This window comes from Panthera pardus, unplaced genomic scaffold, assembly GCF_024362965.1.
Source record: "Panthera pardus isolate Hobbes unplaced genomic scaffold, ASM2436296v1 HiC_scaffold_12, whole genome shotgun sequence".
NCBI lineage: Eukaryota > Metazoa > Chordata > Mammalia > Carnivora > Felidae > Panthera > Panthera pardus.
Genome location: NW_026526677.1, coordinates 58,490,961 through 58,510,179, shown reverse-complemented (window position 1 = coordinate 58,510,179; position 19,219 = coordinate 58,490,961). Strand labels below are relative to the sequence as shown.

Below are 19,219 nucleotides of genomic sequence, written 5' to 3'. Positions count from 1 at the left end.
AGCAGCATCAGGCGCAGCAAGGTCATCTCAGTCATTTCTGAGGTTCGTGGTCTCGAAGCCTCTATGTTTGAAACCGGACAGTCCCTGCACATGCACACCCTATTATTATTCCATTTTAAAATGTGCTTGCTGCTTGGCCCAGAAGTTCTACTTCTAAGGATCTGAGACAAATATCTGGGTGTCCATCCCCCAGATTCATGTTAAAAGGACATTAATAATAATATTGTTCATAATAGCAATAATTGTGCACAACCTAGATGTTCGTTGGCAGGGAAATGAACAGTCTATGTCATATCCATATTATGAAATACCAAACATCAGATAAAAAGAATGAAGTATGTCAGATGGAAAGGTTCCAAAACTTAGTAATTTGGAATATAAATGATGCCATCAAGAGCAAAATGATTCTATTTATGTTAAAAGAAAAACAAAACAACTCGCCCCCCCCCCCATGCTTAGAAAAGATCTGGAAGGAACACACCAAATCATTACCTCTGGGGAGGGGAGGGGAGAGGAAATATGAGGAAGGTCTGGTGTGAAGAAAACATTCACTTTTTACTCCATAAATAAATCTCCATATTGATTAAGATACTTTACAATAGGATCTATTTATTACTTGTGAAATTTTAAAAAATTGTTTAAATTTTATACAGATTAGTAAAAGAATGACAAGAGTCAGAAACTGAGAGCAATGGAGCTAAAGGAAGGAATCTGAAAGACTGAGGTACAAAGGGTCGGCCTGGCACTGGCTGGGGCTAGGGCACAGACCCCCACCTCACATTCTTCCCACAGAACCCCCAAGATCCTCATTGTGCCCGAGGAGTAGTGTGCTCCAATCACACAACAGGGTTTTACTATTTCGGTTGGTCAAAATCTCAGCTCTCACTTACTGGTTTACTGTGTGGGAGGCACTGAGCTAAGTACCGAAAGCTTCCCAGGAGCCTGTGGGTTAGGCAGCATTTTTATATACCCTTTTCACAGGAAAGGAAGTAAAGGCCCAGTGAGGCTAAGGGATTTGTTCAAGGTGACATCACTGGAAAGAACTCAGGTGTCAGCCATTAATTGATGTGCTGCTGAACCACTCAACAGGAATTGGGTCCAAATCCCAGCTCTACCAGCTGTCACTCCTGTGACCTTGGGCTAGTAAGTCACTTCACTTCTCTAGATCTGTTTCCTCAAACGTCTGATAGTAGGGACAATCCTGGCTCTGCTTGTCTTCCCTGGCTGTTGTGAGGCCTGATGGAAAAACAAGAATTAAACTGTTCCGTTGCCAATAAAGTTCTGGGACCCATGAGGGTTGTTAATGATGTTGTTTCCATTACCTGCAAAGCCCAAGGCCAAGTCCCCTGCTCCACCGAGGAAGTTGTTCCCAGCTGGCAGGCGTGGGGTCTCTTAGAGGGAACAAACTTGAGGGAGGGGCCCCAGCAGGCCCTGACTCCAGGGTTTAATGGGCCATGCGTGGCCCAGCTCCTACCTGGCTCTTCCCCCAGGGCCAAGTGTGATGACTACACAGAAGACACCAAGCACCAAGGTGGATCAGCCTTGAAGGTGAGCTGAGCCAGGGATGGAGTGTGCAGAAGCAGGCAAAGGCTGGGGTGAACGGACAGCCTCAGAGTGGCCAGGGATGTGTACAGCCACAGTGAGGAGCCCAGGGACATGTACTGATGGGTGAACATCAGGATCCCAGTGTGCACACATGGTCTGTGTGGCCCTGGGCTAGACACCCTGATGGGACAAGCAGGGTTATGCAGTCACAAGCAAGAGGCTGATGATCTCGTAAGAGAGCTTCTCACAGAGAGGCAAGGTCGATGACAGTGAAGGAAATGGAAATATTTAGTGAGGCATCTGTAACACTATGAGTCACAGAGGAGGGAATTACAGTGGAGAGAGGGAAAGTGGAAAGTGCTGAAGCCAAAACGGAAACCCAGGACTTTCTAACTCCAGTTAATGAACACAAACTCTGTCATGCACACATATCCTGCTCCTCGGCTATGGGAATGACAGAGGATATTGGAAATATTGTGAGAGGATGGTGTGGCTTCGGGAGTTGTAGTGAAGCACAATGACACAAAGGCTGTAAAGATTAAACATGCCACAGGGCCCTTGCTTTCCTTCCTCAGAGGCTGGCGGCACGAGATGGCCATTCTGACCCCTCATTGGGCCAAACACAGAGGGCACACACCAAAATGCTAGCTGAGCTAGAGGAGACCATCTCTTCCAAAGCCCTCCTTTTACAGGTGGGAAAACTGAGGCTCGAGGGTCCAAAGTCACAGCAGGCTTGTGGCAGAGCTGGTCCAAGAGCCAGCACTCTTGGTTGCCAGGCAGGGCTCAGTCCTTTGCAGCAGGCTGGCTCCAGAACTCCTTCTGCTCTCACCCTCCCCAGCCCTGACCTCAGACTGACCCTCAGTTTCTCCTTTGTTCAAGGGGCATAACCACTCCCTGGCAGGCCTGGAGGATGAGAGGAGAGGGTGTATGTGAAGTGCAGCATCACATTGGACATTCCAGTAATAGGTTTTTCTGTCCTTCTCTGTCCCCTGCCAGCACTGTAACTCATGGCCCACAGATAATCCCGACCAAGGAAATGTCCCCTAACAATACCTTTGGTGTCCTTAAGCACTGAAAACACCCCTGTGATATATATTCAAAATAAGTCCCTCAATCTAAACTACAAAATAAAAGTAAGGAAGTCCAGAAAGTTCCTGATTATTACCATGATGCTACACCAGTGTTTTTGAAAACTATCAAATACTAAATTCTGTCAAAACCTTTTTCAGTGCTCCTATCTAGTTGGCACCTAAGCACATGTTTGTTTGTTTTTTTTAATGTTTATTTATTTTTGAGACAGAGAGAGACAGAGCATGAATGGGGGAGGGGCAGAGAGAGAGGGAGACACAGAATCGGAAGCAGGCTCCTGGCTCCGAGCCATCAGCACAGATGCCCGACGCGGGGCTCGAACTCACGGACCGGACCGTGAGAACGTGACCTGAGTCGAAGTCAGACGCTTAACCGACTGAGCCACCCAGGCGCCCCCCTAAGCACCTGTTTTATCTGTTGCATGGATGCACTCTAACAAAATGAAAGTTTAGGGAAGTGCTTCAGTGCCTTTGGGGTGACCAAATAAATCACTTGGTTGGTCTTGCCTCTGGCCCCAGTCTGGAGGGCAGGCAGAGCTTCTGCTGAGGCTCCAAGTGATAATCCGCCCCTCCCCCACCCAATAGTCTAGTTCTGGTTCTGTCACTCACTTACTGTGTGGCCTTGGGCAAATCACAGCCCGTTTCTGACTCTCCCTTTTGTGTGCCCTCTGTGTATAAGAAAAGGGTTAAACTAAAACTATTTAATTGCTAACGACCCCTTCTTTCCGGTTGTCTGATTCAGCAAGCAACTGAAGGCCTACTGGGAAAGCTGCCTTCTGGCTCCTGTCTCTGGAGCACTGAGCTCCTGGTAAGGGTGGGGTTCACTTTTCAACAGAAACAATCAGGCTCCATGTCAGCCCTCCCAGGGCTGCCAGTCTGATGGAGCCATGGACACACAAAGTAGACAGAGACAACCCAGTATGATCGTAGTGATGACAAAGGAAGGCACAGTAACTGTGAAAGCCCAGAAAAGAGGGCCCGAGACAGCCAAGCCCAGCCAAGCCTCTTGGAAGAGGGAATATTTGAGCTAAGTTAGGCAGAAAAACAAGGCAAGAGCAAGGAGTTGCCATTTGACCAAAGTAAGAAGAAATAAGGCTGCAAGTAGACTTTGGATGGCAGGCTAGGGAGTCATCTTTCCTCAGGAAAAATCCTTAGGAACACTGGATAGGAGCCAGAAAACTGGGTTCAAGACCCATCTTTGCTGTGAACTTGTTGGTTGACCTTGAGAAGACACTTTGTTACTCGACTTCAGAGTCTGAATTCATCCTCCCTACCCCCACCCACATTGTTGAATAAAAGTGGGACAGAGGAGGGATGACAGGGATACAAATAGATTTATGGCTCTGAACTTGAGCACCTCAAACCACAATTCAGCTTAACTCAGTGATAATCAATCCAAAGTCAATTCCTCTGAGCTATAACATCATGTAGGAAAATGCAGTTGGCATCAATTTGGGTGTGAGGAAAACCTGGTGAGTGGCTCAGACAGGTTGTGTCTGGTGGTCTGGTCAGCTGAGAATTAACTCTTTTTAGTTGGGAGCAGCAGGTTTGCTTTCCTGGCTGGGTACTGGGGCACTGACCTTCAGCACACTTTTTTTTTTCTTTCAAGGAAGTATTCACAGTGGAGTGGTTTGTTCCATGCATCTTTCAGAAAGACGTTTATTCAGCCTTCACTCCCTAATGAGGAACCAGGCCACCCATCACACTTAAGAGACTAAAGAACAAACTGAAATTTCTGATTGTTGCTGACAATTTCAGCTTAGAAATGGAGAAGAAAAGAGAAAACCTTTTTCCCAATCTCTTCCCACATGAACACTTAAGCTTCCAGATGATCTAGAGAAAGAGCCTGTGTCTGGAAGTCAGAGGCCTGGGTTCTGGTCCTAGTTCTGTGGCTGACTGATCCCATGTGATCTTGGGTAAGCCCTTGACCTTCTTGTCTATAAAGAAGAAAGCTGGCTGGACATTTCCAGGTTTGGTATTTTTATGATTTAATGACATAAGAGAGGTTTTGTCACAAATAAGAGAAACAGGACAGTTCTGGGAAAATCAGGGAGGGAGTAGTTTTAGAATCATCGGAGTTGATAAAGCAATGATATAAACGTGACTATGGATTTGCTCATGGGTCGTTTATTCAGAGGGGCATCCCAATGTATGAGAGGAGTCATTAGATCCCCTCAGTTGAAGATCTCCAATTCTGTGGGTGCTTGGAAGCACACATCCCCCCTTGCTTGATGAAGGGAGCCTCTGGGGTAGGGACTTGTGCCTTTGGCACTGTCACAAGAATACAGTGTTCTTCTCTGCAGCAGTGGCTCCTAAGACCCTAAGTTTCTAGTTTACTGTAATACCTCCTTAGCTGGAGCTAGGGAAGCCTACAGGCTAGTGGACATGAAGTGACTCATCAGGAACATCTGCTCTGCAGCAGTACCAACTAGGAGGGAGGGAAAAAATCATATTACACAGGAATGCCGTCCAATCTCTGGTTCTGCCATTGGTTAGAGTATACCTGTAACTTTGACTCCTATCAGGAAGTGACTCCAACAAAAGGAATCCTCTGCCATTCCTTTCATTGAAGGAGGACAAAAAGCTATACCTTGTTTATTCAAGGTATAACTCAGGTATAATAAAGCCTACAAATATTAGGTACAGATATAGGTCTAGCTGTAAATATAGATAAAGATATAGACATCATAGACATCCACAGATATTGGTATAGATACATAGATATATAGATATAGATATAGATATAGATATAGATATAGATATAGATATAGATATAGATAGATCAGCTAAAGATATGGCACATTTCCAGCAACCCAGAAGATTGCCTTGTGCCCAGCCCAGTCAAATAAATCCCTCCACAGAATTTAGTCACTGTTAGGACTTCTATCACCATACATTAATTGTTTTCTATCTTTGTTCTTCAACTAAATACAATATGTAGTCTTTTGGATATGGTCTCTCTCATTCGAAACTGGACTGTGAGCTTCATACATCTTGTTGCATGTAACAATAGTTCACCCTTTTTCCTTGCTATGCAATATGGATGAATATACCATAATTTGTCCATTCTACTGATAATGGACATTTGGGTTGTTTCCATTTGGGGATTATAAGTGAAAGCTGTAATGAACATTTTTTATCAAAGCAGAATTCACCAATCATAAAATTCATGATTTTAACCATTTGAAAGTGTGCAATTCAATGGCTTTCCATGCATTTACAGTGTTGTTCAACAATTACCACCATCTAACTCCAGTAGCTTTTCATCACTCCTCAAATAAACCCCGTATCCATTAAGCAGTTACTTCACATTCTCTCCTTCCCTAGTCCCTGGGGATCACTAATCTTTCTGCCTCTGTAGATTTGTCTATTCTGGACATTTCATACAAATGGAATCATACAATATGTGACTTTTTTTATCTGACTTCTTCCACTTAACATAATATTTTCAGAGATTACCCACATTGTAGCATGGATTAGTGTTCCATTCCATTTTTGAATAATATTCCATTGCATGAATATACTGCATTGTGTTTATCCATTCATTAGCTAATGGGCATTTAGGATGTTCTGCTTTTTGACTCTTATAAATAATGCTACTATGAACATTCATGTACAAGTCTTTGTGTGACATATGTTTTTAATTCTTTTGGATTTATATTTAGAACAATGCACATTTTTATACATGTATCTTGGTGGACACAAGCAGTCCTATCTCTTGGCTTTGTGTCCATATGTGTAATTCCTGGGTCACAGGTTTTAGAAGGTTTACCAAACAGCTATCCAAAGTGGTTGTATCATCTGCATACTCATAAGCAATGTATTGGAGTACCCCTTGCTCCGTACCTCACCAACACTTGGCAATCCTTTTCACTTTAGCCTTTCTGGTGAGTATGTAATGGTATCATTTTATTTTAATTTACATTTCTATGATGACAAATAATGTTGAGCACTCTTTATGTACTTTTTGGTCATTTGGATGTTCTCTTTTGTGAAATGCCTATTCATGTCTGTTGCTCCTTTTCCTGAAGGGTCATCTATCTTTTTTTCTTAATTTATGGAAAGCTTTTATATGGATATATGCTGGATACACATTCTTTGATATATGTATTAAAAATATGGAAATATCTTCTCCAAGTCTATGTCTTACCTCCTCATCTCTTCATGTTGTATTTTGAAATTGAGGTAAAATTTACACAGAAGGTAATTCACAGATCTTAAGTGTATGACTTAATGAGTTTTCATAAACATAAATACCCATGTAACCACCACTCCACTCAATACAGAAATGTAGAACATTTCCATCACAACAGGAAGCATACTTCTGCCTATAACTTGCCAATCCTCACCTCCTTAGACAACAACTGTTTTGATTTATAACACTATAAATTAGTTTTGCCTGTCCATAAATTTAATATTAATTAAATCATATAGTATATATTCTTTTTATCTTTCTCTGGGCTTTACTTTTGATATTTTCTACTGATCTATTTTCCAGGTTTATAATCCTATCCTCTTCTGTGTCTTCTTGATTGTTGGTCACATTTTCCTGCCTTTTTGCATGTCTAACAATTTTTTTATTATGGGATGAACATGTTTATAATAGGTTCATAGAGGCCCTCAATGATATCTTTCACCAGATCAATTTTTCCCTTGCTTTTATTTATTTATTTTAATTTTTTAAATATTTGTTTATTTTCTGAGAGAGACAGAGTGTGAGTGGGGGAGAGACAGAAGACAGAGAGGGAGACACAGAATCTAAGCAGGCTCCAGGCTCCAAGATGTCAGCACAGAGCCTGACACAGGGCTTGAACTCATGATCTGTGAAATCATGACCTGAGCTGAAGTCAGCTGCTTAACTGACTGAGCCACCCAGGCACCCCTCTCCCTTTGTTAGGAAACAGGGTAAGGGCTGATCACCTTGAGCTAATCAAGGCTTGAATTAGGCTTGGTTTTAGTTTTCATAAGATTTAGTCTAACTTTGGTTCTCCTGGGCCTTGGGTTGATAGCTTGGCTGGTCTCTGTCTCCTCAGCCCTTAAAGATTGTGGAAGATCTGTTCCTATCCTTTGGAGGTTTTGAACTTATGTCTTTAGCAAGCTTACCACCCACCTTCTCAACACACACACACACACACACACACACACACACACACACACACACAGACACAAACACACAGCTTCAAAAATTTTGAAAATGTTTTAAGGTAAGACTATTGTATATTTAATGGAGGGTCTTTCTCTCTAACCTCTTAAGCATTGTGAGATTTGTCTTTTAGAAGCCTTCAGTCTAGCTTCCTAGCCTCTTTTGTATGGCCCCCAAATTCAGAAGCTGTCCCACACACAGGGAAAACTTGTTATGCATTTAGAGAGTGCTTTAAATTTTTGATTGCCAAAAAGCATTGCTGACCTTTCCTTCTCTCATCTGCGTCCCTCTGCCTGGGCCAAGTCCAAGCTGCACAATGGTCCCCAGATCAAATATTCCCAGAGAAGAAAAGAGCTGGCGATTGACCGTTCACTTGGAGGGGCCCTCCTCCCTGGAGTTCTATTCATCTCGTCCTTATTGTAGCGATGTTTCTCTAACTTATTATTTTTAAAAAAGTGTGATTTGTGTAATTTATCCAGGTTTTCCTAGTTGTTGCAGCACAAGTGTTGGGCTTTTACGAGCTATTATATCCTATACAGGAGTAGAGGTCCAGACACATAGCTAAAGAGGTATATGGAAGAACCACTGGTCAAGGCATACAAGCAAGAAATAGGTTTAATAAGTATGTGAGCAGCAGCATGTTGCAGAAAGCTTGGAGAAAGCAGCCCTTACAAAGCAAGATGGTAGAACTTTGAGTGAGTGCAAAAGAAGAAACACAAGCTTAAGGACTTGATTTGGGAGATCTGACATCCCAAACCAAACAACATGGAACCTAAGATGAAGGTCAGAAGAAATCTTTCCAAGTACTTTTCACAATTATAATTCAATAATCAACTGTTTAGATCCGACTTTCCCAGTAAAATGTAAACTCTAAGAAGGTAGGAATTTTGCCTGCCTTCTATACTTTCACCACTGTATCACCTGAACATAAGCGTAATGATTTCCATTTGGTAGGTTATTAGTTAAGTAGTAATTAATATTTGTCCAAAGAATAAAGGTAGGAATTTTGGATTCACATGGTAGAAATCAACACCACAGCCTACCATTAGTCTTCTAGAGTTGGTTGTAAATAATTGTGATTATATTATCTATCTATCTATACATATAAACATTTATATTAACATTATAAAATCTCATTCCAGAATCTTTTGTTTCTATGATTTCCAGATATTCCATTGTCCAGATGTTCCAGCTGCCTATCCCCCAGAAATCCAGATCTGACTTGCTATGGAGGCCACAACTTGTAACGGATCAGTGGATGGATCACCAGTCTTCTATCTGGTGGGAATCCCCTCTTTGCCAGAGACCTTCTTCCTCCCTATGTTTTTTATTTTCCTCCTCTTCTATCTTCTCATCCTTATGGGAAATGCCCTGATCCTGGTGGCTGTGGTGGCAGAGCCCAGCCTCCACAAGCCCATGTACTTCTTCCTGATCAATCTCTCTACTCTGGACATTCTCTTCACCACAACCACTGTCCCCAAGATGCTGTCCTTATTCCTGCTTGGAGACCACTTCCTCAGCTTCCCTGCTTGCTTATTGCAAATGTACCTCTTCCAAGGCTTCACATGTTCAGAAGCCTTCATCTTGGTGGTCATGGCCTATGACCGCTATGTGGCTATCTGCCGCCCACTGCACTACCCTGTCCACATGACCCCACAGACCAATGCTTCACTGGCAGCCTGTGCCTGGCTTACCGCCCTCCTCCTGCCCATCCCAGCAGTAGTCAAGACCTCCCAGATGGCATATAACAACATTGCTCAGATCTACCATTGTTTCTGTGATCATTTAGCTCTGGTTCAGGCTTCCTGCTCTGACACCATGCCCCAGACCCTCATGGGCTTCTGTATTGCTATGGTGGTATCCTTCCTGCCCCTTCTCCTGGTTCTTCTTTCCTATGCCCACATCCTGGCCTCGGTGCTTCGCATCAGCTCCCGAGAAGGACGCTCAAAAGCCTTCTCCACCTGCAGCTCCCACCTCCTGGTGGTTGGCACCTACTATTCATCCATCGCCATAGCCTATGTGGCCTACAGGGCTGACTTGCCACTCGACTTCCACATCATGGGCAACGTAGCATATTCTATTCTCACACCAATCCTCAACCCTCTCATTTACACTCTGAGAAACAAGGATGTCAAGGCAGCCATTACCAAAATCACATGTCTCAAGACCCAGTCTGGGATAAGAGCCCTTGAGCTTTAGATGCAGCTAATTCTGCCCTCAGGACACCAAATAACAGTGCCCAGAACTGATTAGGAACTCAGTAAATACTGCTGAATAAATAAATTAATGCATACAGAATAGTAAAAGAGAATGCAACTGAACAGACACTTCCAACAGGCAAAGTCAGGTAGACAAGATGATCCATCCATGGATTTCAGTCAAACTTTTAATGAAAATAAAGTCTACACCATTGGAATAAAGTGCTGAGTCCTTCAGGACTGTTAATGATGCTCTTCTCATTATCAGCAAAGTCTAGGAACAAATCCTACCCTCCCTTATATATGTTCTAAGAGATGCCAGGGAATTGATCTCTGCAGGGTGGTGGGTGCAGTGCCAACAGGAGTACCATCTTGAGGGGAAGCACCCTAAGAGACCTGCCTAGAAGCAAAAAGCTGAGGGTTTAGTGGACCATGGCTCACCTCCCAACAAGGCCTTGTATGGAGACACCACAGGAGCACAAGTGTGGACCAGGTTTAACAGGTGAGTAGGGCTAGGGATAAAGTGCTCCAAGACAGGCAGAGAATGCTGGGGTAGGGAAACAGGGTAGGTAGTCCAGAGCCTATAAAGGAGGACCAGGAATCAAGAAGACACTAGACACAGGCAACCAGGATCCAGGTTGACTATGCACATGTAGGCTGTGGGAACTTGGACCACATATCCTGGCGGAGCTGGGCAAGGGGGTGCACTTAATGGGTGGGATTCAAATAATCTTGACCAAGGCTTTCCCACAGGAAAGCAAGGCTGATGATAGCAGTCACCACTGGACACACTAGCAAGCCCTGAGCCCAACATGTTCTAGGCTTGTGTAAGTGATGTTTGAGCATTCTTTCTGTAAGCATCACAACAATCCAGGAGGTCACAGGTGAGGAAAATGAGCTCTAGGAAGGGGAAGTGACTTGCCTAAGGTCACACTGCTAGAAGTAGGAGCTAGGATTGGAATCAGGTCCTTTCTGACAGACACTTGACCACTAAGGTCCATGTGATAAGATGAAGGGAAAGAACCCAGCTGGCAACAGGTGCTCATGAGGCAAGATAGTCCCTGATCTCTCCTTTTGGGGCATGGGCCATTGTACCATCTGATCGGCCAACCACAGAAGGGACCCTCAGAAGAGGGCTCATTGAATTGGAAACCCCCCAGAGATATTTTTCTCCAAAGCCGTCACTGTCCAGATGAGAAAACCAAGGCTCAGGGGCCCAAAGTCATAGCAGGCGGGTGGCAGAGCTGGTCCAGGAGCCAGCACTCTTGGTTGCCAGGTAGGGCTCAGTCTTTTGCAGCAGGCTGGCTCCAGAACACCTTCTGCTCTCACTCTCCCCAGCCGTGGCCTTGAATGGACTCTCAGATTCTCGCTGGCTGAAGGGCATAGCCACTCCCTGGCAGGCTTGGATGATGAGAGGAGAAGATATACATGAGTGTGGCATCAGGTTATGTGTTCCAGTGACTGATTTTTTTGTCCTTCTCTGTAACTGGCTGGTGGACAATGCAGACAGGGAGCACCTGCCAGGGCAAGTTCTGTGCCCTGCCTGAGAAACAGCAATTTTGGGGCCCTGAGCACACGACTGCAACACTCAGATATACTGTGCAATTCAGAGTAAAACAAGGACCCTAACCTTTAACTTAAGTGTAAGAGGGTCCAGTCAAACTTGGATATTTCCTAGGATGGGCTAGTTGAACGATGCTTTGAAATACCAAAAGCGAAATTCTTTCAGAAATGATTGTTGGTGCCCCTGGTGGTGCCAGGTGGTGACCCAGCACCTGTCTGGTGTGCCTGTTGGACAGTCCAGCTCTGCGTGGCAGTGAGAAGCCACGTGCCACCTGTCCTCCCAGGTCATAGCATCTGTGCTTCAATTTGCACAGCGGTGGAGCAGAGGAGGGAAGAGAAAACGGCTGGAGTTAATGGCCCCTTAGGACCCCTCTGGCCTTGGCTCTCTGTGTTCCTACCTCTCTGATGCCCTACTCTGCCTCATCTGGGACTGTCAGCCACAGCTGCCTGAGGACAAAGGTGCCCAGGACAATGCGGTTTACATCCATTTGGGTCTGAGAAAATCCCAGTGGGCTATCATCTCAGGATGGGGTTAGATATCAAGGGATAGCCCTCTCAATTTGGGACAAAGAATTTTCACTCTTTTGCTAGATCCTTGGGTCTGACTTCTGGAACATTTCAAAGGCGGCTTTGAATTGACAGATACCAGGTCTTGATTTAGCACTCACCATATAGAACTCAGATAAAAATTTGAAATATAGAGTGCTTGGGTGGTTCAGTTGGTTAAGCGTCGCGATCAGGTCATGATCTCACAGTTCATGGGTTTGAGCCCTGCATCAAGCTCTCTGCTGTTAACGCAGGAGCCTGCTTCGGATCCCCTGTCCCCCTCTTTCTGCCTCTCCCTTACTTGCACGCTCTTTCTCTCTTTCTCTCTCTCAAAAATAAACATTTAAAAATATGAAATATAGATTTATCTGTTATCAATGAAAAAAAAAACAAAAAGGGAAATAGAAAACCTTAGTCCTAGTATTTTTCTCCCTCTGAAAAGTTGAACTTCTGGATCTCCAGGAAACAAGGCATAGAAGAAAGAGCCCTGTTTTGGGAAACAAAGGCCTGAGCTCTGGTGGGGGCTTTGCAACTTGCCTGTGGCACCTGGGAAAGCCCCTGCCCTTTCTGTGCTCAGTCTCTGGCCTGTGGGGGGAAGTGGTGGGACTTGAAAATAAAAGTGTTTTTTCCAGTTTTTATATTGGTGGTCTTACGCATGAGAGGTGTTTTAAGAAGAGGGGCATCTGGGTGGTTCAGTCGGTTAAGCGTCTTCCCTTCAGTTCAGGTCATGATCTCATGGTTCAAGAGTTTGAGCCCCATGTCGTCAGGCTCTGTGCTAACAGCTCAGAGCCTGGAGCCTGCTTCGGATTCTGTGTCTCCCTGTCTCTCTGCCCCTCCTCTGCTCATGCTCTGTCTCTCTCTGTCCCTCAAAAAATAAATAAACATTAAAGAGGTGTTTTAAGAAGAGAGAGAATTTAGAAGTGACTCCAGAAAAATCATGGGGACACCACTCATGGAGTCACCAGGATCAACCAGACAGGAATACCAGTTATCAACATGGATTTCTCAGGGTCACTTAGTCCAAAGTGGAGGGTGAATCAGTATTTCTTTTAGCTCAACCCCCCAGATCTGTGGCTTGAACACATTCCCTTCTGATTCCTCTGAAAGGGATTCTTTTTTCCTTTGAGCTGCTACTGCAAACCAGTTTCTCTTTATGGACAATGCCTCCCAGGGCACATGACAACTTCTGCCCAGGCACGAGTCAGCCTGCTGGGTGGGGGGCAGGGGGCAGGGGGTATGCAATGGTTAAACAGGAGCACCTGCTGAGCTGAGGCAGCCAGTGGGAAGGTAAGTTCAATGGAGTCACACAGATATTGTCTTGGATTCTTTGTTGCTGCCCAATTGCGGGAGAATCCACTATCTGTTCCGACTCAGGAATGATTCTTCCCATCAAGAGCATTTTCAGCATTTCCCTTCACTGTAACCTAACAAAGAGCCCCACACCCAGAGACAGGATATGGAGACAGGCAGAACCACTGCACCAAGCGGCTGAGAAAGAAAGGAGCGATTCCCTGGTTAGTAATTATGGTGGGAAGACAGCATGTTGCGATAAACCTTGGAGAAATCAGTTCTCCCTAGCAACTTGGTAACATAGATGTCACTTTTTATTTTTAATTAATTAATTAATTTAACAGTTTATTTATTTATTTTGCAGGAGAGAGAGGGAGAGAGAGAGAGAGAAAGGGAGGGGAAGGGCAGAGAGAGAGAGAGAGAGAATCCTAAGCAGGCTCAGCACAGAGCCTGACTCAGGACTTGATCCCACGAATCATGAGATCATGACCTGAGCTGAAATCACGAGTCAGACACTCAGCCAACTGAGTCATGCAGGTGCCCCAAAGATGTTACTTTTTAAAAACTTAAAGCAAATGCTGGGGCGCCTGGGTGGCCCAGTTGGTTAAGTGTCCGACTTCGGCTCAGGTCAGGATCTCATGGTTTGTGAGTTTGAGCCCCACGTGGGGCTCTGTGCTGACAGCTCAGAGCCTGGAGCCTGCTTCGAATTCTGTCTCTCCCTCTCTCTCTGCCCCTCCCCCACTTGTGTTCTCTCTCTCTCTCTCTCTCTCTCTCTCTCTCTCAGAAAAAAATAAACAATAAAATAAACATCAAAAAAGCAAATGCCAAAAGAAAAAAGGAGCTTAGGGACATGGTTTAAGAGATCTGTTATCCCCAAAAAGGATGATATGGGACATGGGAAAGAGAACCAGTTCTTCCATAACACTTAACCCAACTATAATTAAATTGTTATTCAGGGGCGCCTGGGTGGCTCAGTGGCTTAAGCATCCAACTTCAGCTCAGGTCATGATCTCATGGTCTGTGAGTTTGAGCCCTGAGTCAGGCTCTGTGTCAACAGCTCAGAGCCTGGAGCCTGCTTCGGATTCTGTGTCTCCATCTCTCTCTGCCCCTCCCCTTCTCTTCTCTCTCTCTCTCTCTCTCTCTCTCTCTCTCCCCCTCAAAAATAAATAAACATTAAATAATTGTGTGATTCATTGCTTAATGTCTCTCTCTACCACTAGAATTAGCTCTATGACATTGGAGACTGTCTCTGTCTTATTCAACTGTCTACTATATACCCAGCATGTAACACATGGTTTTGTACATTGTAGATATTTTTCCATACTTTACTATAAAAGAAAAGAGGTTTTCCTTAATTATATAGTAACCATCACATAATTATCATTCCAGAATCACTGATTGTTCTGGTTTCCAGATATGCCTGGTTCCCAGATGTTTCCCCTACCCACTTCCTTGGCATCCAGATTAACCCACCATGGAGACTAGAGCCTATAATGGATCAGAGGACTCCTCAACCATCTTCTACCTGGTGGGAATTCCCTCTCTACCCAAATCTTTCTTTCTTCCTATCTTCTTTGTCTTTCTCTTACTCTACTTACTCATCCTGCTGGGAAATGCCCTGATCCTGGTGGCTGTGGTGGCAGATCCCAGCCTCCACATGCCCATATACTTCTTCCTGATCAACCTCTCAGCCTTGCGCATCCTTTTCACCACAACCACCATCTCCAAGATACTGTCCCTCCTCTTACTGGGGGACTGCTTCCTCAGCTTCCCTGCCTGCTTCCTGCAGCTATACCTCTTCTATAGCTTCTCCTACTCAGAAGCCTTCATCCTGGTGGTCATGGCCTATGACCGCTATGTGGCTGTCTGCCACCCACTGCACTACTCTGTCCTCATGACTCCACAGACCAATGCTGCACTGGCAGCCTGTGTCTGCTCACTGCCCTCCTCCGGCCCACCCCAGTGGTGGTGCAGACTTCCCACATGGCTTTTGACAACATTGCTCACATCTATCACTGCTTCTGTGACCACCTGGCTGTGGTCTAGGCCTCCTGCTCAGCCCCAGACTCTCATGGGCTTCTGCATTGCCATGGCAGTATCCTTCCTGCCCCTTGTCTTGGTGCTTCTCTCCTATGCCCACATCCTGGCCTCCCGAGAAGGACGCTCCCGAGAAGGACGCTCAAAAGCCTTCTCCACCTACAGCTCCCACCTCCTGGTGGTTGGCACCTACTACTCATCCATCACCATAGCCCATGTGACCTACAGGGCTGACCTGCCACTTGAATTCCACAGCATGGGCAATGTGGTATATGCTATTCTCACACCTGTCCTCAACCCTCTCATCTATACGCTGAGGAACAAGGATGTCAAAGCAGCCATCACCAGAATGGAATGTCCCCAGGACCCAAAGAATGCTGGGGAACCCTGACTCTACTCACAGATGTCAATAACAATAGAGGGAAAAGTAGACAATTCAGATAGCCAGATAGAACAATAATTCTCAAAATACAGTCTTAATTGTTCCTCCTCCATTGTAATAATATAATGATTTTCTTTCCTTAATTCACAGATAAAATGTATAGGCTTTTTCTATTCAATTAAAAAAATTTTTAAATGTTAATTTATTTTTGAGAGAGAGAGAGAGAGAGAGAGAGAGAGGTGGAGCATGAGTGGGGTGGGGTCAGAGAGAGGGAGACACAGAATCTGAAGCAGGCTCTAGGCTCTGATCTGCTAGCACAGAGCCCAAAGCAGGGCTTGAACTCATGAACTGCGAGATCATGACCTGAGCCAAAGTCGGACGCTTAACTGACTGAGCCACCCAGGCACCCTTAGATTTTTCTACTCAATTTTTATGTTGTGAGTCCCAATCTCATAAGACTATGAAAATAATTGTGGTCACATTTCCATTAGTTCAAACAATTTTGAATCTCAGAGATTTCAAGCATTTGACTAGCAAGAACTTCAGTCTTTCCCCTTTTATCTCTTTCTATCTATTCATATTTCTAGCTTTCCCCGGGACTGCTGACCGATAGTGTGAATCAGCCTTGCCCTCTCTGCTGTGGTAGCAACTTAGAAAGCCCCTTCAAGGAGAAAGTCTGAACCTGCTACCATCTCAATCTTTGTTGCCTGAAAGTTCACTGCTGCTACAAATATTTCAACATGAGTCACACAGGAAGTTTACCTCTGGTATGTAGACATTCCTGTCAGAAAAGTAGAGTGTGTCCTTCCTCTAGCTGATGCTAAAGCAAGGGTATTCCTTCCCAGACCTGTGTGAGCATCGAAGCATGACAGTCCTTTTATTTCTCAGCCGTTCCACAACAATGGGGAGCTAAGTAGAGAAGTGTGACCTTATTGTTAGTATGCTGTGTCCACGACCTTTACTCTTTCTCAAAATACAGTCCCATGTCTTCCTCTTTCTGGCCTTAGCAGCCAGTCCAGGCTCCTCATTTCCTTCCCCTATGTCAAATTGTCTCACAAAGACCTGTCAGGCTTGTCCAGCCAGGGACATGCAGACCATACAGTGAAAGTGTCTGGGGGACCCAGGTGACAGATACCCTCATCTCTGGCTCAGCACAGATATTCTTGTTCCAGTTTCCAGGATTCAAGTTTCTGACACTCGTGGCACCAACTTTAACCATTTTCCTGTTGCATAAAACCCAGTGCAGCTGGGAATTCAATTGGTGATGCAGGTCAGCAAAGTGTATGGTTTGTTCCTGGACTCTGTGTTTGGCAGTCTTGGAGATCCTGCTACAGTCAGAAAGGGTTTTCAGTCTCCTGTTTCAGTCTTCAGTTTCTTGGCCCTGGGCAACTGGATTCAGGGCTCACATTCTTCTATTCAAACTGTGTTCAATCTGCAGCGCTTCTTTCCCTCAGTCCTTGAACTTGGTGTCCAGACTTCCTTGGGACCGCCATCCTCGAGGTATAAAAAAGACAACTTAGTAAGTTGCCTTGCCTCTGAGTTCCGTAAGCTCTTAGAATTTAACCTAAGGACATGGAAAGGATTTTTTCCCCCTCCTTACTCCACTACCGCCTGGTAAACAACTCCACAAGTATCACCACATCACTACTGAAGTTCTGTCTTATGTGACTGCTCTTCTTGTACCAAATTCAGTTTAAATTCAGTGCTTTGGTTTCCTGTGTCCCTGGAAGAGCCTCATGACATCTTGTCATCTTCACTTCCCCTCCTAGATGGAACAATGAATGAATCACACGGAGGGTGGGTCAAGATGCTACAGAATCCTAGGCTAGTTCTACCCCACTCACTCTGTCCCTGTGGTTCCTCCTAAACATTTTTCAGGAGTAGACATGAAACAATAACAATAACAATAACAATAACAATAACAATAACAATGTTTTCCACCTGTAGCCTCACCTGCCACGTGGCACAATCTCTGTATCTCCCAATTAAAACAATAGTTTCAACTTAAGTGCAACAAAGGGCACTATCAAGAAAGGGGAAAGACAATGCCCAGAATGGAAGAAAATGTTTGCAAAGCATATATTTGACAAGGGAGTAGTATCAGGAATATATAAAGAGCTCTTACAACTTAACAAAAATGAACAACACAATTCAAAGATGGGCCAAGTAATTAAACAGGCATTTCTCCAAGAAGATATATAAATAGCAAATAAGCCCATGGAAAGACACTCAACATCACTAGTTATTAGGGAAACTGCAAATCAAAACCAAAATGAGAAACCACTTCACACAAATTAGGATGGGTATTATTTAAACACACACACACACACACACACACACACACACACACACACAGAGAGAAAATGGCAAATGTTTGTGAGGATGTGGAAAGATTGGAACCTATGTGCATTGCTGGTGGCTCATGAATATAAAAGCCTAGCCTAGGGTCCGGCCCCTACTGAATGTTCAGTGTAGGACAATACTACAAAGGTGAGGGGGATTTCTGCAATGATGATAATGCACTTCATACAGTGCAACACTAAATTCCTGCTCATAGATGCTGAAAACTGTTCTGTGATTATCTTTGCACTTGTACTTTTCCTGTAAGTGGACAGGGTGCCTCTGAGACCTGGTCTCCCCCAGAGGGACCCAGCCCAGCACAGGATGGATGGGCCTCCCACTAGTACATAGACACATACCTACCTTTCCTCTCCCAACCTTCCAGATGCCCTAATTGGCCTCCAGAGGGGAAACGGATCTCATTGTAGGGCCCTAATTAATCCCTAGGAATTCGGTTCCCCACATTCTCCTCTTGCTCCACTCCAACTCCCCAGTTATTTGTTCCAGACAGGAAAGGAACTTTGCAGACTCCCTGAGGAAAGAGAAGCCTTGGGACGTGATCACATGTGTGGTCTGGACTGACTATTGTAATAAGGCCCTAGGAGACCCTGACTTATCAAAGCAGACCCTGAACTTGGAAAGTGAATGGTAAGGACCTCTTCCCCTCCCCTGTTCTGGATGCATGCTCACGCCCACTTTGCCCCACGTTAAAGGCTCCCCATGGGCATCTCTGCTCATACTGCTCTTCCCGTCCCACGGTTCTGGAGGCAGGGTCTGCCTGGCAGGTTGTCACTGCTGGAGGTCTTGCCCTGACAAGATCTACTTCTATCATGCACTTCTGCTCGTCCTTCAAGGCCCAGAGCTAATGCTCTTCAGTAAAGTTTTAGCCCAGTGCCAGGCCACTTGGCCCTCCCTGAGGCACCCAGGGTTTGTGGCTCCTGGCAGAGCTCTTAGTGCTGAGGGCCTGGAGCAGAGCTGGTTGTGTGCTTCTGACCACAGCCCCAGGTCCATAAGTGAGTAGACAGATGCTGCCTCTGAGGCAGAGGAGGCCTCCGACTTAGTTTTGTCTTACCATCATCTTTAGTCC

General features: G+C 45.0%; 1 protein-coding gene and 1 pseudogene across 1 annotated transcript; both read left to right on the top strand.

Annotated features, from left to right (window-relative positions):
* Positions 1-8,986: 8,986 nt before the first annotated feature.
* On the top strand, positions 8,987-9,975 carry LOC109267038 (olfactory receptor 2AT4). The gene has a single exon (XM_019449546.2). The coding sequence runs from the start codon at positions 9,004-9,006 to the stop codon at positions 9,973-9,975; it is 972 nt and encodes a 323-aa protein (XP_019305091.2). The 5' UTR covers positions 8,987-9,003.
* Positions 9,976-14,847: 4,872 nt separating this feature from the next.
* On the top strand, positions 14,848-15,801 carry LOC109267097 (olfactory receptor 2AT4-like; annotated as a pseudogene).
* Positions 15,802-19,219: the final 3,418 nt, after the last annotated feature.